The 22856-nt window shown below is 44.6% G+C and overlaps 1 protein-coding gene across 1 annotated transcript; it reads right to left on the reverse strand.

The window, feature by feature from the left end:
- Window positions 1-611: 611 nt before the first annotated feature.
- LOC143105854 (hydroxycarboxylic acid receptor 2-like) lies at window positions 612-2239 on the reverse strand. Its single transcript, XM_076269980.1, has one exon. The coding sequence runs from the start codon at window positions 2217-2219 to the stop codon at window positions 1242-1244; it is 978 nt and encodes a 325-aa protein (XP_076126095.1). The 5' UTR covers window positions 2220-2239; the 3' UTR covers window positions 612-1241.
- Between the last annotated feature and the right edge of the window lie 20617 nt (window positions 2240-22856).

Below are 22856 nucleotides of genomic sequence, written 5' to 3' on the forward strand. Positions count from 1 at the left end.
ACACCCGGGCCAGGTGCCGCCAATCCTGTTGATGACCTGGGATCACATAACCTGCCTCTCGCCAGATGAATTTCGTTCCGCTTAGCTCCGCCTAGCTTCACTCACATCCATCTGGGACCTCTTCCATTGAGAGTGATTTCTGCACCCGATTTTATGGTACAGCCAATCAGGACGCAGGGCGGGAGTTTCATAGATGTGACATAGCGTAGAAGCGACTGTGAGACTGTTATCAGCGTCACGGGTTGGCTTCGATGTGAGTGGTTGAAGTAGCACGTCAATAGATGACAGACAAGTGGCTTATTCAATCATATGCAAGCATTTTTTTGATTAGGCCCAGCCTTCTGAAACACCATTCCAATGGATCGGTTCCAGATGGATGAGTGGAGCTAGGCGGAACGAAATTCATCTGGCGAGAGTCAGGTTAGGGATCACACCCACTGCAAAATAGAACAGACAAGACATTCAGAAGCAGGCCAGGCCAGCAGACCGTCACAGTTATCCAAAAGGCTCGAAGGATGTTCTTTATTATATGGCAATTTTTAAAAATAACTAATAATGAGGTGGCCCCTTGTTAGTGATCATGCCCCCCCCACCCTTTGCTCTCTGGCCTGTGATAATAGTGTGTCAGAACATTCCATATGTGACAGTTTATTTGTGTCACCTCTATTTCACATTATTTTTTTACATCTATTAATTTGCATAAAACACCATTATGCGGTTTAAACACAATGCGACTAGTACATGGGAAATAACTGTTATTTTCATAAAACATAAATTGTGTAAAGTAATTATGAATGAGATATTAAAACAAGCAATCAGACAAAATATGTTTTCAGTTATAATTGTTTTCATGAATATTTTTTATCAATCATTAAAAAGACAAAACCTTATATTGACCGCACCCCTGTATTAATTGCAGTGCCCAATAGCCCAATGAATCAGAATTTGATCAGAAAGGAGAATGAAGAAAGAATGAACACATTTCCATACACCAATATAACCCGCTCCTGTGTATTAACCTCATAGCCAAGGAAACTTTGCAAAATCAATGTAAAAACCTTGGTTAATTACGGTAAAATATGTCTCCAGTTTAAATGTACATTATGCAAATTACATACTCACATCCTCATAGATGCTGAATACTCTTAATAAAGGACCATCAAAAACAATATGCACTAATGCACAGCACATGAGTGAAATCTCCACCCAGAGCAGCAGGAGACACAGACCCCTCACTCCTGTCAGGCACCCTGGGAGCTGCTGTCTTTAGTCCCGTCATCCCCTGTGTCCACCGTCCCCTCCGTGCTCCTGAGTCTCACCAGCCGTCTACACACCTGCTGGAAGGTGGGGCTGGAGAAGTAGTAGACCACAGGGTCCAGCATGCTGTTGAGGTAGGTGAGGGTCAGCGTGCTGTAGAAGACCACGTTCACCACCTCCACGGCGTCGCATGTCCTCTTTGACCACACCCTAACCCAGATCAGTATTTGCGCAACGTTGCTGGGCAGGAAGCAAACGACGAACACCACCACCACCATGGCCAGGGAGTAGAGGGTCTGCTTCATGTTGCCGTGGCGATCCAGATGTCTGCGCCTCAGCTCAGAAATGACACGGAGCGAGCAGACGAGGATGAGACCCAAGGGGATGAAGAAGGAGGCCATGAACACAGACTTGTACCAAATGGATGCGGGGTCCGCAGCCAGACACACCACGAAGCTCTCACACTGCGTTGCCTGTCCCACCGCCAGGTGCTGTGGCGCCGTCAGGAGGTGGGCGTTCAGGGCGACGGTGAGCACCCACACTCCCCCGGCGACGGCCACAGCCTGTAGGATACTGGCGGAGTTGAGGGAGTGATGGGGATGCAGCACGCGCATATACCTGTCCAGGGCAATGAGCGTCAGGAAGGCGATGCTCCCGTTGCGATTCAGGGACACCAGGAAGAGGAAGATGCGACAGAAGGCATCACTGAACCTCCAGTCCAGTCCATAGAGGTAGTAGCTGGCACGAAACGGCAGCATGGCGTTGAGGAGGAAGTCGGCCAGGGCCAGGTTGAAGAGGAGGACGGTGCTGCTCTTCCAGGGCCTCATGTGGCAGCAGAAGACCCAGAGGGCCAGGCCGTTGCCCAGGACGCCCAGCAGGAACTCAGTGATGATCAGGGGAGGCAGCACTCTGGGGAGCAGCTCACCCTGGTAGGGACAGCAGATGTTCACTGACTCCACCATGCCGTTGTGTGTGAGGAGAACTCTGGATGAAATGCCCCAGCAGAGGAGGTTTTACCTACTAATGCTGAAGTCTACTAGGTGTGGCTGACCACAACACTACCACATATTTACATGGCCGGATATATTCAGAATGAGGAACAAGAACATTGCATTGCCTCTTTCCCAGCTGTGATGCACATCTCTATCACTGTGTCAAATCTCACCACGGAAACATGAGCTAACACAAGCAAAGTAAGACATCAGACAAAACTGTCAATAATAGAATGATGGATTTCACAGAATGTAATAAGATATTTTAAATGTCTAATTAAACTGCAGGCTTCAATCATCTTCCAGTATAGCAATCATGACCAATAGGGCAGAATAAAACAGGAAGAATATAAAAAATAGATTTTTGATCATTATTGATCATTATATATTTCTTAGGACTTAATCAGAGTGCTTGAAATTTAAACATTTTGTAACTTTGTGTGGGAATAGCAAGTGCAGAAAGACAACATTCCCGCACATAGACACCTACACTCAGACACGCACACATACAGACGCATAGGCACACATAGACACACACACAGACACACACACACACACACACACACACACACAGCAGGCCCAGTTAGGACACAGTGAAGGTACATAGAACCTACAATTATTACACTAACAAAACACATTTGTGTCCTTGATAATGAGGCCATCTTTTTTTACTTCATAGGAAGTGACTTCAGCAGGAAATGAAACCAAATAGTCAGCATTGCAAAGAGGTATCTGACTTATCTGGCATTTCAAGGCATGCAAATACCTCACCATGCAAATACTCATCAACCTAAACCCCAAGAACTTTGTCTTTTCGGTCTTGCTGATACTGAGTCAGTCTTTCATCTGGTATTTTTGTCACGCATTAACTATTTTGGCCACTAGATGTCGCCAAAAACAAGAGTTCTGTCCCTAGCTAGTCACTCGTTACCCAATCCTCTTGTTATCCAATTAACCTGTTCCTCATTGTCTCTGGTCACATGTCTCATTTCCTCATTGTGTCAGTGTATTTAAACCCTGCTCTTTGTCTGTGTCTTTGCTAAGTCTTCGTGAATACCCTGTGTGTCTCAAGCTCTAAGCCTTTGTGGAAATTTGTGGAAATTTTTGCCCTGTGGATTCGTTACCTCTGTGTTGACGCGGACTGTTTAAGGTATCTCTTTTGGATTCTCCTATTGGATTTGTTTGCCTTTCCTCCCTCGGACTGAACCCTGTTATCTGAACCCTGGCTTGGCTCTTGGACTTCGACTTTCTGGATTACGCCTTGGATTGATGTTATTGGATTTAACTTTTTGGACTGTTTTTGACTTTTTCAGATCTTCTGAGCTTTTGTGTCTAAAACCTGAAATAAACTCCGTTAATCTTACTTTGTCTGCTCTGCACTTGAGTCATTAGTCTCAGTGGCCTAGTGGGTTAAAAGTCAGTTTGCCACTCCGACGGCCCGGGTTCTAGACCTGACAGAAGACTTAGCCATGACTGACTCAGCAGAAGCATCTAGTTCCCTTAACGTTGTTCCCACTGAGTTTGAAAAGATAATGGCTGCCTTGAATAGCTTTGGTGCTACAATGGACACTCATGGGCAAGCATTGGCAACTCAACAGAATGTTTTAAGTCGCCATGACCAAATTCTAAGGCAACTCTATGACACAGTTCAGAGCTTGACTCAACTACAACCATCAGCTCCTCCTACTGCTCCACCTGCTGATCCACAACCTCCGGGTCCCCCACCTGCTCCTGCTCCAGATCCACCTCCGGGTTCTGAACCTCGGCTTCCTACACCTCGGAGGTATGACGGTGCTCTGGGCCAATGCCGGGGGTTCCTGACCCAGTGCCAATTGACTTTTGAATTGCAACCTTCTATGTATCCTACGGATAGGGCTAAAATTGCTTATGTGGTTACTCTCCTGACTGATAAGGCCTGTGCCTGGGCTACAGCCATCTGGCTAAAACAGGGCCCTGAATGCTCGAATTTCAAAACATTCTCTGATGGCATGCTGCGTGTTTTTGATCAATCTGCCACTGCAAGACAACTCTTAAATCTCCGCCAGGGGAGGAACAGTGTAGCTGATTATGCCATCACTTTTCGAACCCTAGCAGCTGACAGTGGCTGGAACGAGCCAGCACTTGTGTCAGCTTTTATGAATGGGCTATCTGAGGCTTTGAAAGATGGCCTGGCGTCAATTGACTGTCCCAACAACCTTGAGTCCCTGATTGCCCACGCAATACGTTTAGACAACCGGCTCCGGGAACGTAACCGGAACCGTACCAGTTATCCAGTTACATCCGAGGGGCCACCTCCCCTCTGGCAACAATCTGCAATCCCCACAGATGATCCTGAGCCTATGCAAATTGGACGTGCTCGCTTGTCTCAGGCTGAGAAGGATTGGCGCAGAAGGGAGAGGTGCTGCATTTACTGTGGCAAGCCTGGTCACTTCAGAGCCTCCTGCCCAGATCTCTTGGGAAAAGACCAGTCCCGTCCAGCAGAGGGAGGGCTGTGACGGGAGCCACCTTTTCTCCCGAATTACCCGGTGCTGGTGTCTACCTTCCCATTAAAATCTCTTGGGCAGAGAAAGTATACTCTTGCCATGCCTTGGTAGATTCTGGTGCTGCTGGAAATTTTATTGATGCCAATCTTGTTAACAGACTCAACGTTCCTCAAGTCCCTCTTGATGTCCCTCCCTCTGTCACCGCCCTAGATGGCCACCCTCTTGGTCCAGGGGTGGTGACTTCTGTTACATCCTCTGTGCGTCTCATGATTGAGAATCACCAAGAAGAGATAGCGTTGCATCTAATAAGCTCCCCTGAATTCCCAGTGGTCTTAGGTTTCCCTTGGTTAAACCGCCACAATCCTCACATAGATTGGAGTCGAGGTGTTATCCTTGAATGGGGTCCTACGTGTCACGCTACATGCCTCTTTGCTAGCCCTTCCTTTCAGCCAGAGAATATAGATCCCTCCGAGTTATCCCATGTCCCTACTGAGTATCTGGACTTGAAGGAGGTGTTCAGCAAGAAAAGAGCATCTACTCTTCCACTCCATAGGCCTTATGACTGCGCCATTGAACTCCTGCCTGGCACCGCTCCTCCACGCGGCCGTATCTTCTCTCTTTCATTGCCTGAGCGTAAAGCAATGGATGCCTACATCAAGGATGCCCTGGCCTCTGGTTTTATTCGCCCCTCTACTTCTCCAGCAGGGGCAGGGTTCTTCTTTGTGGGTAAAAAAGATGGAGGTCTACGCCCATGTATTGACTACCGGGGTCTCAACAAGATCACAGTTCGTAATCGCTACCCTCTGCCTCTGATGTCTACTGCTTTTGACCTACTTCAGGGAGCCACCATCTTCTCAAAACTGGATCTGCGCAACGCGTATCATCTTGTCAGAATCCGCCAAGGAGACGAATGGAAGACTGCATTTAACACCCCTACTGGTCATTATGAGTACCAAGTGATGCCCTTTGGACTAACAAACGCCCCTGCAGTCTTCCAGGCCCTCATCAATGATGTTCTCAGGGACATGATTAACCAATTTGTGTTTGTGTACCTGGACGATATTTTAATATTCTCTAAGTCCCTACACGAGCATCACCATCATGTGCGTCAGGTTCTCCAGAGGTTGCTCAGGAATTCCCTCTTTGTTAAACCAGAGAAGTGTGACTTCCACACCACTGAGGTATCCTTCCTTGGATTCATCATCAGGGAAGGCAGTGTTGAAATGGATCCTAAGAAGACACGAGCAGTGAGTAACTGGGCTACTCCTGGGTCTGTCAAGGAGATCCAAATATTTCTGGGGTTTGCTAATTTCTATCGCAAATTTGTCCGAAGTTTCAGTTCTGTGGCTGCTCCCATTACCAGGCTGACTAAGAAAAACAATGTGCCCTTTTTTTGGACTCAGGAGGCAGATAAGGCATTCAAGGAGCTGAAGCAAAGCTTTTCCTCTGCCCCCATTCTGACGCTGCCCGATCCAACATTGCCATTCATTGTTGAGGTGGACGCATCAGATGTTGGGATAGGTGCTGTCCGATCCAACATTGCCATTCATTGTTGAGGTGGACGCATCAGATGTTGGGATAGGTGCTGTCCTGTCTCAACACTCATCGGATGGAAAGCTGCATCCTTGTGCTTTTATGTCCCACCGTTTGACTGATACCGAGACCAGGTATGATGTTGGAGATAGAGAGCTATTGGCAGTTAAGCGTGCCCTGGAAGAATGGAGACACTGGCTGGAGGGGGCCCAGCATCCGTTCTTGGTATGGACTGACCACAAGAACCTAGAATACCTCCAACAGGCCAAACGGCTGAACCCCCGTCAAGCCCGGTGGGCACTGTTCTTCACTCGTTTTGATTTCACGCTCTCATACCGCCCTGGAACCAAGAACAAGAAGCCGGATGCACTCTCTAGGCAATTCCTTCCCTCAAGTCGGGTAGATGATGAGGCGAGAACCATTATTGCTGCTAAACGAATAGTGGCACCTATCCGCTGGGGGATTGAGGCGACTGTGAAGAAGGCACTTCTGAAACACCCAGATCCTGGGACTGGCCCAAGAGGACTGCTGTATGTGCCCCGGATTGTACGGTCCCAGGTTCTTCAATGGGGCCATTCATCCCACCTCACTGCCCATCCTGGGTCACAGAGGACCCATGAGTTTCTCCAGAGACATTTCTGGTGGCCTGGTATGTTAAAAGACATCAAGGCCTTTGTGGCCAGCTGCTCTGTGTGCGTCCAGAGTAAGAACTAACATCAACGTCCACAAGGTCTTCTGCATCCCCTCCCCATCCCTCATCGCCCTTGGTCTCATCTGTCCATGGACTTCGTCACCGGCTTACCAGTTTCTGAAGGTAACAGTGTTATTCTGGTTATTGTTTATAGATTTTCTAAAGCCTGCCGTTTCGTACCTTTGCCCAAGCTGCCTACAGCATTTGAGACTGCAAAGCTTGTTTTTCTCCATGTTTTTCGAGTTTTTGGCCTCCCCCAGGACATCGTCTCGGACAGGGGTCCCCAGTTCTCCTCCTGTGTGTGGCGGGCCTTTTGTAAGCTGATTGGAGCCACAGCCAGCCTCTCATCTGGGTATCATCCTCAGTCTAATGGCCAGACTGAACGGGTCAACCAGCAGCTGGAGACTACTTTGAGAAGTCTGGTGTCCGACAACCCCACTTCCTGGAGCTCTCAACTGTTGTGGGCGGAATACGCTCATAATACCCTCCAGTCTTCAGCCACAGGGATGTCGCCTTTTCAAACCCAGTTTGGGTACCAGCCGCCACTGTTCCCTGAACAGGAGGGTGAGGTCAGTGTTCCCTCTGTCTCGCACTTCGTCCGGCGTTGCAGGAGGACCTGGCGGCGAGCTCGACAGTCACTGCAGCAGACGTCCGAGAGGAGCCGGCGTCAGGCCAATCGCCGTCGGAGGCCTGCGCTGCAGTTCCGACCTGGACAGCAGGTTTGGCTGTCCTCTAAAGACATCCCGTTGCGGGTGGAATCCCGCAAACTGGCCCCTCGTTTTATCGGCCCCTTCAAGGTTACCCACAGGATTAACCCGGTCACCTACCGTCTCCAGTTGCCCCGGTCCCTGAAAATCAATCCCACTTTCCATGTGTCCCAGTTACGCCCAGTCCTGTTTTCCCCCTTTGCCCCTATCCCCAAGGCCCCACCCCCGCCTCGGATCATTGATGGTCAGCTCACTTACACTATTCGCCGGTTGCTGGACTCCCGCCGGGTTCGTGGCGGGATCCAGTATCTGGTGGACTGGGAGGGCTATGGACCGGAAGAGCGCTCCTGGGTCCCAGCACGGGATGTCCTGGACAAGGATCTCAAAAAGAACTTTCATCTCCAACATCCTGATTGTCCAGGGAACGTCAGGAGACGTTCTTAGAGAGGGGGGTCCTGTCACGCATTAACTATTTTGGCCACTAGATGTCGCCAAAAACAAGAGTTCTGTTCCTAGCTAGTCACTCGTTACCCAATCCTCTTGTTATCCAATTAACCTGTTCCTCATTGTCTCTGGTCACATGTCTCATTTCCTCATTGTGTCAGTGTATTTAAACCCTGCTCTTTGTCTGTGTCTTTGCTAAGTCTTCGTGAATACCCTGTGTGTCTCAAGCTCTGTGGAAATTTGTGGAAATTTTTGCCCTGTGGATTCGTTACCTCTGTGTTGACCCGGACTGTTTAAGGTATCTCTTTTGGATTCTCCTATTGGATTTGTTTGCCTTTCCTCCCTCGGACTGAACCCTGTTATCTGAACCCTGGCTTGGCTCCTGGACTTCGACTTTCTGGATTACGCCTTGGATTGATGTTATTGGATTTAACTTTTTGGACTGTTTTTGACTTTTTCGGATCTTCTGAGCTTTTGTGTCTAAAACCTGAAATAAACTCAGTTAATCTTACTTTGTCTGCTCTGCACTTGAGTCATTAGTCTCAGTGGCCTAGTGGGTTAAAAGTCAGTTTGCCACTCCGACGGCTGGGGTTCTAGACCCGACCGTGACAATTTTGTTAAGGAAAATATACTAAATGCATATTTAGTATATGGCACATCTCATCAGAGAATGTGTCAAATATCCCAGGTTACAGAAACATTATATGCATTAACTTACTGAACTTACTGTTCTACAACTGACAATACTGGATTTCTCGCATGGAGACTTTAAAAGTGATATCAGACACGAGCAGATTATAATCTCCTTTGACAAATATAGTTAGAGTTCAGGTATTTTCCTATGGTCCAGGAGCAGCCGGGACTGAGTTAGGCCTTCAGCAGGGTGACGAGAACCGAGACCAAATGGGGCAGCTGAAACCAGAGACTTTCTAGTTCACAGTATGTTTAAACGGGGGTGCTTTTGTTACCTAGACCTTTCCACTGATTTAGGTATACACATGGCTGGCCTTACATTTCTGTGTATGCAAGACCAATCTGCCAACCTGAGCAACTTTACGTACAGTATATTCATGTGTGTAGAAGCCTTCCTTTAATACTGATGTATGGGGGAGGGGTGGACAAAATGCGGGGTTGAATGTCCGAATACATTCACTCTTGTCTTCCTGAATACGTAAACCATGATAAGCAGCCGACCCCCGGCCCTCCTGTGGTCAGCCTTCGTCCGGTATCTGCTGTAATCGCTCCCAGTATTCCACCAGCAGAAGGCAGCATTGTTCTGAAACATAAGGATAGGAGCAGGCTTCACACTCTGGCTGTTTCTCAAAGTCAAGGACGGATCCTTCAAAGCTGCTTTTTCAAGTATGTTACGTCATCGAATCTCGCCAAGCACTGTTCCAATGTCTTGCTTGCTTGGTGCTTTAAAATTCTATCAAGTACCGAGTCCTTCATTCTGAGAAATTTCGAAAATGCATGTGTGTGTCCTCTGCGTGCTTGGAACACCCACAATCCTGTGCGCACATTTGTGGAAGATTTAATATCTGTACTAAACAAGGCAGTTCACTATGTATTTAAATGTAAACATTGTTATTGTCATTATAAAGTCACCTAAATGAAATAGGCTCAAATCATTTTGACAACTTTGAACTCTCACATCGTAATTGTGTAAATAAGGCATTTAGGAAGGGTATTTAAACATTTTCTAATGAGAGCTATTGCGAGCTAAATATTACACTTTTCTCTTTAAAATTGTGCTTAATAGTTGCTGGTCTGTGGTTTATATTGGCAAATTAATCAAACATGTATAATTGAATGTATACACGTGGGAGAATGACTGGTGCATTCATTGTTTTTCTAAAAGAAGTGAGCAGGAGACATGATTTTTAATAACGCACACCTGCAGCTTTCTGCACACTCGCAGAATATGTTTAGAGCCCCCGCTATGAGATGGCAAACAATAAAATAAAAAACAAACTAATCATAGACTGTAAAAATGCGCTACACTTGGCACTAAAAACCGAATAGTTTATTTATAGTTCGACTATGGATATTTCACGTCATGTTCGAATGCATATTTGTAGCAGGACAGCAGGCAGACCGCTCTTAGTTAGAGCCGCTGTTATCCAATGAAATTAAGTTGCGCTTCAGGGCGACTCCACTCGGACTCCATGGTCAGAGCCGACTGGCGCTGGATCCGAACCCCAGTGTTCAAGATGCCGTTGACTATGAATTGGCCGGATTTACTAGCTTAGCCTCCACCATTCATTTGTATGGAGGGCGGGACTTAGTCACTCTCTCCAGTTATATATAATACCTCCATGGTCGCTTCTACGCTATGTCACATCTATGAAACTCCCGCCCTGTGTCCTGATTGGCTGTACCATAAAATATGGTGCAGAAATCACTCTCAACGGAAGAGGTCCCAGATGGATGTGAGTGAAGCTAGGCGGAACGAAATTCATTTGGCGAGAGTCAGGTTACCAAACAGTAGCTATGTAAATGAAAGAATGGAGAAAAGTTAAAAGTGCCTATAATCTATGTATGATGTGTGTTGCTCTGAATAAATGGATAAGCAGTGATAATGTTAAACAAATGCTCAGTGCTCATTTCACCTTAACCCTATAATAAATGTAACAACAAAAAACAACAATTCAATCTGGATTCAGAGGAGAATAATTCCAGATCTTTAGTCTTCAATGTAGTGGTATGTGTTTGCTAAGGTGTCTTTTCCCAAGTCAGGGTTGTGTGATAATGAAAGTAAAAAGATGCACACACTGTCATCAGGTCTATCAATCAATCAATCAATCAATCAATCAATATTAAAATATTATTATTGTTATTATTGTTGCTATGATTATAACAATAATAATGATACTTAGTTTTTATTATCATTATTATTATTAGCAGTAATATTGTTGTTGTTATTATTATAATTATTATTCCTATTATTTGTAGTAGTAGTAGTAGTAGTAGTATAGTAGTAGTAGTAGTAGTAGTAGTAGTAGTACTTCTTTAACAGTATGAGCTCAGAGCTGAAACACTCCACTCAGGAGAAATAGGATTGAGTGAAGCTCACACCTGGGGTCCAGGAAGTGTGAGTGAAGCTCACGTCCAGGAAGTGGACCTTGGCAGCGTGAGAGTGACGGCGACTCGCTGGCGGCTGCATGCAGGACCGAAGGGTGACGATGAAGACGGAGACGGTAGAGATGTCAGACGGACTCATCCTGTCTCTCTCTGTGTGTGTGAGAGACGTGTGAAATCGCATAAAGCCCATGCAGACTCGCAGACATGACAGTTAGACAACAGCTGCAAGGGGGGTGGCGGCGATGGAGGAACAGAGAGCCGCCAGGATCAAGTGACAGTGTGATGAATACAGACAGGAAGGACAGATGCAACACAGGAAAGAAGGACGGAGGGCACATAGAGAGCAATGCAGTAAAGAGATAATTGTGTTATCTGTAACACTGGCTTTGGCAACACTGTATCCAAACAGTCATGCTAATAAAGCTCATTTGAATTTGAATTTGAATTTGATAAAATGTAGTAATATGTAATAAATATATGTCAAAAAAATCTACATATCCACATTACTGACTACTGTTTGGTGAAATGGAAATCTGATTAGATCCAGAAAGTAAATGAAATCTCTCATTTGGAAGTTCATCTTTTTATTTGGGGGCTACTGTATGTTTTTTGACTAATCTATCTGTGTAGTGTTCCCTGTTTGGTGTTCTGTATGTTGCTGATGTATTTCTTTTATGGATATAGGAAAATAACTTTGAATTGCATTCAATAGTAAAATGGTCATTTAAGCTGTTATGTGAAAAATACTTTTGAGATGAAATGTCCAGTGTAAGCTAGTCCTGTCCACTCCATATAGCTCACATAGCTGATCTCTCCCTCTCTTTCTCTCTCTCTCTCTCTCTCTCTCTCTCTCTCTCTCTCTCTCTCTCTCTCGGGTTGGAGTGGGTGATGCTATAAAATTATTTTTAATCCATAAACTGGCTACATGAAGGGGTTTTGGAAGACAAATACATCTCTCTCTCTCTCTCTCTCTCTCTCTGCCTTGGGCCCCCGTCTGGGTAAGAATACATGTCTGTTATGGTATGTTTATGACATTGCTGTTTTTTTTTATTGAGACGAGACTACAGGTGACAGGACTGTATGAACATTTGTGTGTACTGTATGACAGAGAGAGTTACTGAGAAGAGAGAGAGAGAGAGAGAGAGAGCGTGCATCCAGTGTGAATCAGGACTCATTTCCTAATGGCATGTCCTCTCCTCTCCAGCTACCAGCCCTATAAATCACAATGCTGCAGTGCGGCCTCTCTCTCTCTCTCTCTCTCTCCTTCTTCACTCTCTCCTCTCACATTCACTCTTCTGTCTGCCAGCACCGTTTATGACTGCTGTATGCCAGCTCAGTCTCTTTCTGTCGCCCATATCGCTATTTCTCAACTTTATATCCCCCTCTCTTTACGCCAATTTTCTATCTGCCCCCCCCTCTCTACCGCTTCTCTGTCCCTACCTGTCTTTCCCTTTCTTCCTTATCCTTTCATCTCTCCCTCCCCAACTCTGCCCCCCCCCCGTTTGCCAGTTTTAAAGCGGAATGTGAATGTTTATGTGTGTGTGTCTGTGTGTGTCTCTCTGTGTGCGTGTGTGTGTCTGTCTCTCTGTGCGTGTGTGTGTGTGTGTGTGTGTGTGTGTGTGTGTGTGTGTGTGTGTGTGCATATGTGAGAGTGAGAGAGATGTGAGGTGGAGATAACGAAATAAAGGTAAGAAATAAGGGACACTGAATATAGATACAGTGATTGGTGGTGGTGATGGGAGAGGGGGTTGCTACACTTTTAGCAAAACTCATCTTGCTACTTTTCTGATTATAAAAAAGAGCCTATCAGGATTATTTAATGTATCTGGCGCCGAGAGATATGTCCAGAGATGTGTGTGCGTGTGTATGTGCTTGTAGAGGCTCTCATTAAACAGTAGCAGCCGGAGTGGCCACAGGGATCACACACCTGTCCCCTCAGGCAATGAGCAATAATCCCCATGGACCAGCATCTCAGCACACACACACACACACACACACACTTTCTCTCTCTCTCTCTCTCTCTCTCTCTCTCTCTCTCTCACACACACACACACACACACTTTCTCTCTCTCTCTCTCTCTCTCTCACACACACACACACACACACACACACACACACACACACACACACACACACACACACACACATACTAGAGAAGGAGATTCTTCCCCTTATCAGTTGCAATTTTCCCAAAAAACAAAACTAGTTTCATAGAAACATGTGATGTTGATCCACTGACATCACTGAGTGTTAAATCATCCTTGTAGATGCATGTTAGATGCCATAAGATGACTGACTGTGGGAGCAGTATAATCAGGAGATTGGCCCAAGTATATACAAAGACTATGTTTCAACCCAACACATTTCAGCACAAACACAGTGGACACCATGCAGCACCTCGGGACTGGCATCTTTGTTTAGAGGATTGGCCAAGACTGGCCTCACTGTGGTGTTTTGACAAGGCACTGTGCCAGGCAGGCAGCCCATACCAGGGTGGCACTGCAGAACTGTTAATGCCCAGTTTATGCCCCAGTCAGGGGCAGCTGCCACAGGTCAGGAGGACTTTTAACACCATGTTCACACGTTCAAGCTCTACATTTGGTTAAAATGTGCAAGCAGAAGAATCTGTGTGGTGATGGCTGGCCATAGGTCACACGCCATGTTGCCCAGCATGCCCTCTCACTTTACAGATTCCACTCATCTGAACTGTTTTTACCATCACGTCAATCCATCATCACAGAGCTTGCATGTTTGCATGTCAACACAGTTGCTGTAAAATAAATAAATAAATAAATACACAGAAGAAAAAAAACACAGATTTAGCTACTGCCAATTTCAAGACCATACATGCAATCCACGGAGACATTGCCTTGAAATTATTATTTTGCATTTGGATCTCCAGTGAGCTATGCAATTGTTGAAACCAATGGACATAAGTACACTCAAACACACACACACAGACACACACACACACACACACACACGCATACACATGGTTTTGTGTGAAATTCGAGAAAGACATGTTTATCTCCATAGGCCAATCCTAGGCGGATTGCATTGCCCCTACCCTTTCTATGACTGTATAGAGCCCGAACACAAATACAGCATAACATAACACCAGGCTTCATGGAATCTACTTTACAGTCATCTCATAAGGTGCTTGTGGACTAAATGATGGAAGGGGGGTTGACAGCATTTACATAATATGAAATCTCTCTCTCACACACACACACACACACGCACACTCACAAACAGTCTCTCTCTCTCTCTCTCTCTTACACACACACACACACACATGCACGTACGCACGCACACGCACACACACACGCACGCATGCACGCACGCACACACACACACACACACAATGCATCCAACATGGCATCTGTCTTTATCCATTAATGATGTTATAAACCCACTAAAACCCAGATACATATGTTTAAACTGTGCTGTTCTTTGTTCCATTCTAATCAACAGCGACAGTCAACACACAAATAGCACAACAAACACACACACACACACACAGCAAGTATGACTGTGTGCTGTGTGCCTTGCTGAGTGTGGGGCTGCACCTGTGTGAGTGTGGATCACTTGGGACCCAGAGACCGGGGCCGACCCTCTGTGGGCCTCTCCTGAGGATACTGTACCCAGCCAGATTATTCTAATTTATGTACTTCATTTTTAGACTCTTATAAATATAGCCATTGAATGCTTTTATTTGCCATCATTCTTTGCTTTTGTTTATGTACAGCACATTAAATTACCCCTGTGTATGTAATGGGCCATATAAATAAACTTGCCTTGCCCACATCATAGTCAGCCATCCTCACTGAGTTTAGAGAGAGTGACCACGGTTCCACATCCCATTGGTAACGCGTCGAGTTCTGAATTTAGAGAGAGTGACCACGGTTCCACATCCCATTGGTAACGCGTCGAGTTCTGAGTTTAGAGAGAGTGACCACGGTTCCACATCCCATTGGTAACGCGTCGAGTTCTGAGTTTAGAGAGAGTGACCACGGTTCCACATCCCATTGGTAACGCGTCGAGTTCTGAGTTTAGAGAGAGTGACCACGGTTCCACATCCCATTGGTAACGCGTCGAGTTCTGAGTTTTCACGCAGTGTAACATCCAGTGTTGAGTATGATCATGATGCTCAGGAATGCTGACAATGTGCTGAGCTTATAAAAATAGAATAGAACATTCACTATTCAATAGCTTTATTTTAGTTTTCCAATTAAGATTGTTTTCATATCTAACTTCTAGCTGCTTTTGTTTTGGGTCAAGGTCACTGTAGCAGGTCATTGCATATAATCACTGACACATGAATATTACCATATAACCTGTGAAACAACATGGCACTAATCTTTTTATACAAAGAGATTTATCTCACACAGACTTATACAGTCATGCACACACTCACACGCACAGACACATGCATATGCGCACGCACATGCATATGGGCATGCAGGCACACACACACACACACAAACACACACACGCACACACACAACTAAGTTTGATTTGCTGATGGTTGGTATGAACACTCTGCTTAGAAGCAGGTTGAATGTTATTTAGTGAATGTTTATAAATTCAGCTGTTTCTGCAGAAGAGCATGACAAACCATAGTCATCACTTTCACTATCAATAGCAGAGTCAGAAGAATATTAATGAATGGCAGAAGGAGCAAGAGTGATTGAAAGAGAGAAATTAAGAGAAGATATAGGCTAGTTTTCTCCCTCTGCTGGGAATCTTTCCCAACCTCTCTCTCTCTCTTTCTCCTTCTCTCCTGTAATCCCTCCATTCTGCAGGAGAGCAGCAGGCAGCCCCAGTGTGAGCTTGCACGGACACGGCACGTGCATTCGCATACACATACACCCACACACACACACACACACACACACTCTCATCGGAGATCCTCTAAGCTGGATCCTCTACTTGCAGTACTCTCTATCACTCTCTCTTTCTCTCTCCACCTCTCTCTTTCTCTCTCTCTCTTTCTCTCTCTCTCTTCATCCTCGCTCGCTGGTGCCCTGAGGGCTTTTGTCCCACAGGGCTAACGGGACAGGCACTGGGCGTTCCACTGAAGCTGCTACAGTACGCAGCCTGTCCCGTCAGAGGGTCACTGCAACAGGAGGGAGCAGACCAACAAAGAGGACGGACGGACAGTCAAGGGGGCAGACAAACACACAGGCAAGCAGTAGGACAGGCAGACTGATGGACAGCTAACCAGCCAGCCAGACGGACTAACAAACACTGACAAACCCACGCAGGAATACTGGTTGTCTTCTTTGTGGAGTAGCTCAGAGAGGCTCCGGTGCCCCTCCACCCTCTGCTCCTCATCACCCCTGCTGTTGTGGGAGGAGGGGGCCCGACTACCCCCCAGCCCCCCCCCCCTCGGCGCTTGGAGTCATGGCAAAGTTTCTGGTGGAACTCCTGGGCTGTACGCTGCCTGAGAAGAGCTCGTCACCTTTGATTGAGGTAAGAGGAGGGGGACAATGGCACACACCTGTACACACTCTGAATCATCCCTGATCCGGGCAACAGGATGTTGATATTTAAGCCAGGTAGCCAATCATCCAGTGACACCCCTCCATCCCATGCTCCCGAAGTGTGTTTGTGTATGGTGGCTCGCTCTGAACCATATGTTTGACAGAGCCAGGATTGTGTACAAACACAGTATGATTCAAAACAAAAGGTTAAGCACTTTCACTTTGTATGCCATGTGCTTTGGTGCAATGTGCTTTTGTGACTTTTTGTCCAACATGTACTGATGTAAGTAATACATGACAACACTTTGTGAAGTGTTTTAAGGGCATGTTATGGCAGGAGATTTAACAATGACAATTGAGCTATTCTGAATGTAGTGAGGCTATTTATCTTGAAGCTACATTTAGCATTGCATTTCATAGCAAAGTAGTAATAAGGTATTAATATACGCCACAGAAGAAGTACCAGCTAGTGTTTTTATATATAATTATATATTTTAAATACAGTTTGTGTAAAATATGGACACGTTAAAGACTTCTCTTGTCCGTTGCAGTGTGCATTTCAATGCCTGTGTTTGATTAACTGAATTTTAAAAAGGATAGGCTGGACTAGAGGATACAAAACTAGATGTACCGCAGAGCGGTACAAAATATGACCGCCGCCCAGTCCAGCACATTTTTTCCACAAAAAGAAATCATGCTGAAAGGCCTATATGATTCTAACTGTCTCACTGAATTGCATTATCCACACTCAATTCTCACTGGTATCTGCTAGACAACAAGTACCAAAACATGATTAGTTCATAGATTTCACATGTAAAATTCATTTTATACAACCCCACCTCCATCTTGCCTGTTCATAATTCTGAGAAATTCTTGATTGTTTGTGTTATGTTTATGTTATGTGTGTGTGTGTGTGTGTGTGTGTGTGTGTGTGTGCGTGCTTGTGTGTGTGCCTGCGTATGTGCCTGTGCATGCAAGCATACATATGTCTACTGTGTGAGTATGTGTCATACGTATGATTACTGTGAATGTATGTGTGTGTGTGTGTGTGTATCTGTTTGTGCACATGTGTGCACATGAAATGGGTTAACATGACCCCTAGAGGCAAACATACGGAAAATAATGGTCATCCTAGGCCCTACAGTTCTCAAGATATTCACAGAGAACTGTGTCTGCCCTACCCTCCTTTCGGGGGGTCCAGTACAGCGGGGGGGGGGGGCTACAGATCAAAATGAAAAATGACGGTTCCATGCTATCCATGTGGGGGTACATGCCCACCAAGTTTTGTGTACCCCGGTCTTTCAGTGTCCCGGGAATCCTTGTTGGTGTACGTCACTAAATGTACACATACATTATTTTATTGTAAGGCCCCCCATGAACGAAAGTACACAAAACTTGGCATGCATTCGGAGGGTGTCATAATGATCCTACACTTTTAATTTCGTGCAGTTTTGACCTTGTCAGCCAGAGATATTGTGATGAAAACACCTAATTTTTTGCTTTTGAATTTTTAACTAGGTGGCGCTATACATGAAATAAGTGGTAATGGGATGGGTTGACATGGCCCCTTGAGATCAACATACAAAAAAAAGGTGGACCTCCTAGGCCTTACGGTTCTCGAGATATTCACAGAAAACTGTCTCCGGCCACCTACAGGCCAGTTGGTGTATAGTAACATAAATTCATTTATTGTGTGGCCCCCCATGAACGGAATTCCACAAAACTTGGTGTGCATACAGAGGGATCCTACACTTCACTACACAGTTTTGACTATGTTAGGTCACAGATACCTTCGCTGTGCGGCGGTCATAATTAGGCAACCCTAAAATTCAACCGATGTAGTGGTCAGTTGTGATCTGCTACAGACACTTCAGGTAGAGGTTGCCACAGCACAGCCGAACCCCATGCAGTCAGTAAAACGTTTGTACAACTTTAAACTATGATATCTTGAAGGCCTAATTACCATGATCAGCCAGATACCATGATTAGCCGCGTTAACTTGCTACAATCGTAATAACTGACTTCTTTTAGTATAAGTTAAGAAAAAATTTCAATATACACCATCAACTGGTTAATGGCGCAAGCAGGTAGATTACTGGTTATAATGCAAGTAGTTTAATTTAGTAGCGGTTCGATATGTGGAGTTAATATTACGCCATTTAGGTATTTCTTTTTTGGTGGTATATTCATGGCCCAGTACAAGTGCAAGCCTACTACAAATAATTTTGACATTTAAATATGCATATCAAACAAAACACACTTTTGCAGAAACAACTCCTGAACGGTTTTGTTCAGAGCTGAAAATGCAACTGTGTTTGACAGAGGACAGATGTAGGTTGCTAGTGACAAAATATTAGCTTTCAGTGTGGTACGATGTGTTTATAAATTACGTTCAATTTAAAAGTGTTTCATTCTTTCCGTTTCTCCCCTAACCTACAACCATAGATAGTTAACTATTGTGATGTGTTTCAGTCGCTCTGCATAGGTCATCTCTTTCGTTGCTCTGACTGGTTTTCGTCTTTCCAATTGCGTCCAAAGGCATTTTGATCGGCGTCCGTTGGTGATGCCCTTTTTAAAATGGGAGGTGAATGAAACTTGCCCAGATCCCACTCTCAATAGACCCCTTCATGGTTCACGTCACAGAAAAGGTGTGTGCATGTTGGGGTCAGAAAGCTTTCCATCCCATTGAATTGTGTGTGTGTGAATTGACTGAAACGTCTTGGAAACGTCAAGAAAAATGCTTACTTGTACTATTTTTTTGCATGTATAGGCTACACGCTGAGCTTGTCAAACAGATAGCCGTATATGTCGGGCTAATGAATCTCTGGCCACTTGCTAACGTTGTCTATCCATTCTGTTATCAGCTCAGGATCAGGCAGACAATCGGCATTAGCTAAGACTAATTTATTAAGGTACGGATCGTGGCCCTTGGGTAACAATGACATATATTGACAGCTCAACATGCCAGTCTATTAGCTGCACCATTTTTCTGACCCCATGCTGCATGCACACTCAACCTAGGCTCTGGATGATTACAAACATTGAAGGGGTCTATATACTATGAGGCTAGGTAAACATATGAAAAGGGTCTGATGTCAACAAGGCTAGGTAAACAGCAGTGCATTGACAGTTGTTTTTTCCTTTTTTTGCATTGCTAGGCAGAATATGTAAAAGATATACTACATTTTTTTTCTTATATCAAAATATTTAGAAAACCTCTGGGAAAGTGTGTAAAATAATGTGTGTGTGTGTGTGTGTGTGTGTGAGAGAGAGAGAGAGAGAGAGAGAGAGAGAGAGAGAAAGTTAATCTGGCTATTTAGAAATGGTGTGTTGTTGGTATGGTGCGTTGTTGGGCTTTTTGTATATTTGCAGGGATACAGTGCAACTTGCTTTATCAGGACAATTAAAGGATGGTCATCACGGTGTCCATTATCACTGAGCTATCCCCAGGTCCCATTGTATGAGTGAAAATACACAATCTCTCTCTCTCTCTCTCACACACACACACACACACACTCACACATTGTCTCTCTGTTTACATTCTCATGCTACCATATTGCACACACTGCAGCAACCATGCCAAAGCCTCGCCATGCCATTTGGTTTCCATAGGAGACGAGTCTGCTGAACTCTGCTTTGTGGATGCTGGGGTGAGGAGAGGTGAGGAGAGTGTGAGTGAGTTCACTGGAACACCAAAACACTGGCATCTCTGAAATTAAAATTTGTGACTATAGACTTTTTCTTACTCTTCAGAATGCAAGTCATGTATCGGTCATGTTTATCATAGCGGAATCACTTAGCCTCAGTGCTTTGTCATAACTTGGTAATAACACAAATATTACATGTGCAATAAAATAATCTGATTGCCTGTATGTGCAGGTATATGCACAGTCCATCTTTGCAAAGCCTGCAGTTCTCACTTTTCTCCTGGCCAAGGTCACTGCAGTGTTTAATATCAGACGTAAATATCTCCTTGACATTTAAACTACTCACAACCCTCCAACCCCCCCCCCCCCTCCACACACACACACACACACACACACACTCATCTACAATGCTGTGAGGTTTTCCATCAAGCGAGCCCGCCTGTGTATGAAATAGATGTTAGGAGAGTATTAAATCAGGTTTGGTACGTGTCGCTGCCACTCATAATCCATCCCCAGTGCTGGCCAGAACCAGAGAAACATAATTGAAGAGCAGCTTTGCTAGGAGATTAGCCCCTCAAGCCCTTACATAAGAGAGGCAGAGAGAGAGAGGGGTAAATAGAGAGAGAGAGAGAGAGATAGAAAGAGAAAAAAAGAGAGAGACAAACAACATCAAATCAACCTCGGCTGTAATCTCTCAATCTTCCTATCTTTCCCTATGTCTTACAGTATTTGTCCAATATTAGATATGCTCAGTCTTTGTCCCTCCATTATTAGCAGTACTAGGATCAGTTTATAAATTGACACACCATGCAAAAGAGCCCATATTTACATGTAGGTCACACAATGTAGAATTTCCCCTTTTTTGTAAATGTTCAATGTACTGGGTGCTCAGATACTTCTAAGGGGGTATCCAATTACTGGGAGTCTAAAACTGATGGAACCTGCGAAAGCAACGTTACATATTGTAGTGTATTACGTAATACCAGGCATTGCGGTCACACATCGACAATGTCTGAGACTGGATTTCCATTATTGTATGCCAATGTGGTAGTGCTGGGCGGTATGACCAAAAATGTATATCACTGTTTTTTTCAAAATTCTTACGGTTTCACGGTAGCCTATATGACGGTATTTTTTTTACCATGCATAATCAGATGTTCACAGCATTTTCTACAGGTTGAGAGAGGAATTGCTGCAGTACATTGACTAAGGATGGTCTATTTTACTGTCATGATGTAGAATAACTCCACACTAGTGGTAATGCAGTTTTGCATGGCCCCAGAAAATGATGCTGTTTACAAAGAGCCACTCATGATTCTAATGAAGAATCTAATCAGCATGCAAAGACAATTGCAGTCAAAATACAGAACTTTTACTGTGCAAATTTCACAAGTAGCCTACATCTTGTATAAAACCAATACAAAAAGTAGTGCAACTTGCAATAATTATACTTTTTTGAAAATGATACAATTTAAAATAAAACCTTTCCGTTAATATGCTTACTCTGTCAAATAGGCCTATCAGAAATGTATTGTTATTGTGTGGTTTACATGACTGTTAGTGGTAGGCTAACGTTAACTTCCTGTGGATGTGGATGTCTTGTTAGCCTGCCATGAGCTTCGGTTCGGTTCGCTAGGCAAAACATTAACAAAAAAGTTCGTTTTGGTGCACTGATGACAGTCAGGATCATTTCTAACTAGCCAGCTAGTATTGCTCAGTGCATGTCTATAACATGCTTTACTTGCTACCTGGATAATTTCAGCGAATATTCTTAAGGTGAGATGAATGATAAGATCATTAAACTTCACTGTGTTCGGTGGGTTGCTAACTAACGACATCACCTACTAGCCAGCTAGTTACAGCTGTTGAACAATCTCAATAGAATTTTCGTGACGGTAGACTAAATCCTTTTCAATGCAGGTATCCCGTTTTTCCTTAACTAAAGAAACAATTTAAGGTATTATTCTGTGCAACACCCTTAAATAAACCCCTTACCTAAGGAGAAATTAAGCCTTAAGGGTCATACTTCAGGGGAAAAACTTAAGGTGTTTTGTGTTTACCCTCACCAAAGAGTATAGAAGTAACAAGAGGCGAAACTCTGTTGCAGTTATGACAACAATCGCTAGTTGGCGCTGCTGTCGCGCTTTCGCCATTTTGGACTGATCATGCCACTATGGCCGTTGACTTCAATCAGAACACGCCAACGTAAACCAGCAAGATTGGTCACTATATTGTGCTAATTTTCGAACCACTAGTTCACTTTAAAAAACTACAGGTCATATGTATAAGAAAAAAAAATATTTGAATATCACACCGCTCAAATTAAACAGCAATAATATTATGTAGGGCTACATACAATATACATGGGCTACAGATCATGTCCATTCACTGGGCAGATCTACAACAAGTTTGACAGAAAGACTTTACAATGGATTTTTAATCTACAACATAACAGAAATTTTACTTTCCATCACTGTTCCCTCCAGACTGTAAGTCTACTTGAAAATACAGTAGGCCTATGTTTAAACTAGAAAC

Source organism: Alosa pseudoharengus, unplaced genomic scaffold (assembly GCF_046254945.1).
Source record: "Alosa pseudoharengus isolate Yale_2024_CS ecotype anadromous, Long Island Sound unplaced genomic scaffold, YU_APseudo_1.1 YU_APseudo_1.1_scf_6, whole genome shotgun sequence".
NCBI classification, from domain to species: Eukaryota; Metazoa; Chordata; class Actinopteri; order Clupeiformes; family Clupeidae; genus Alosa; species Alosa pseudoharengus.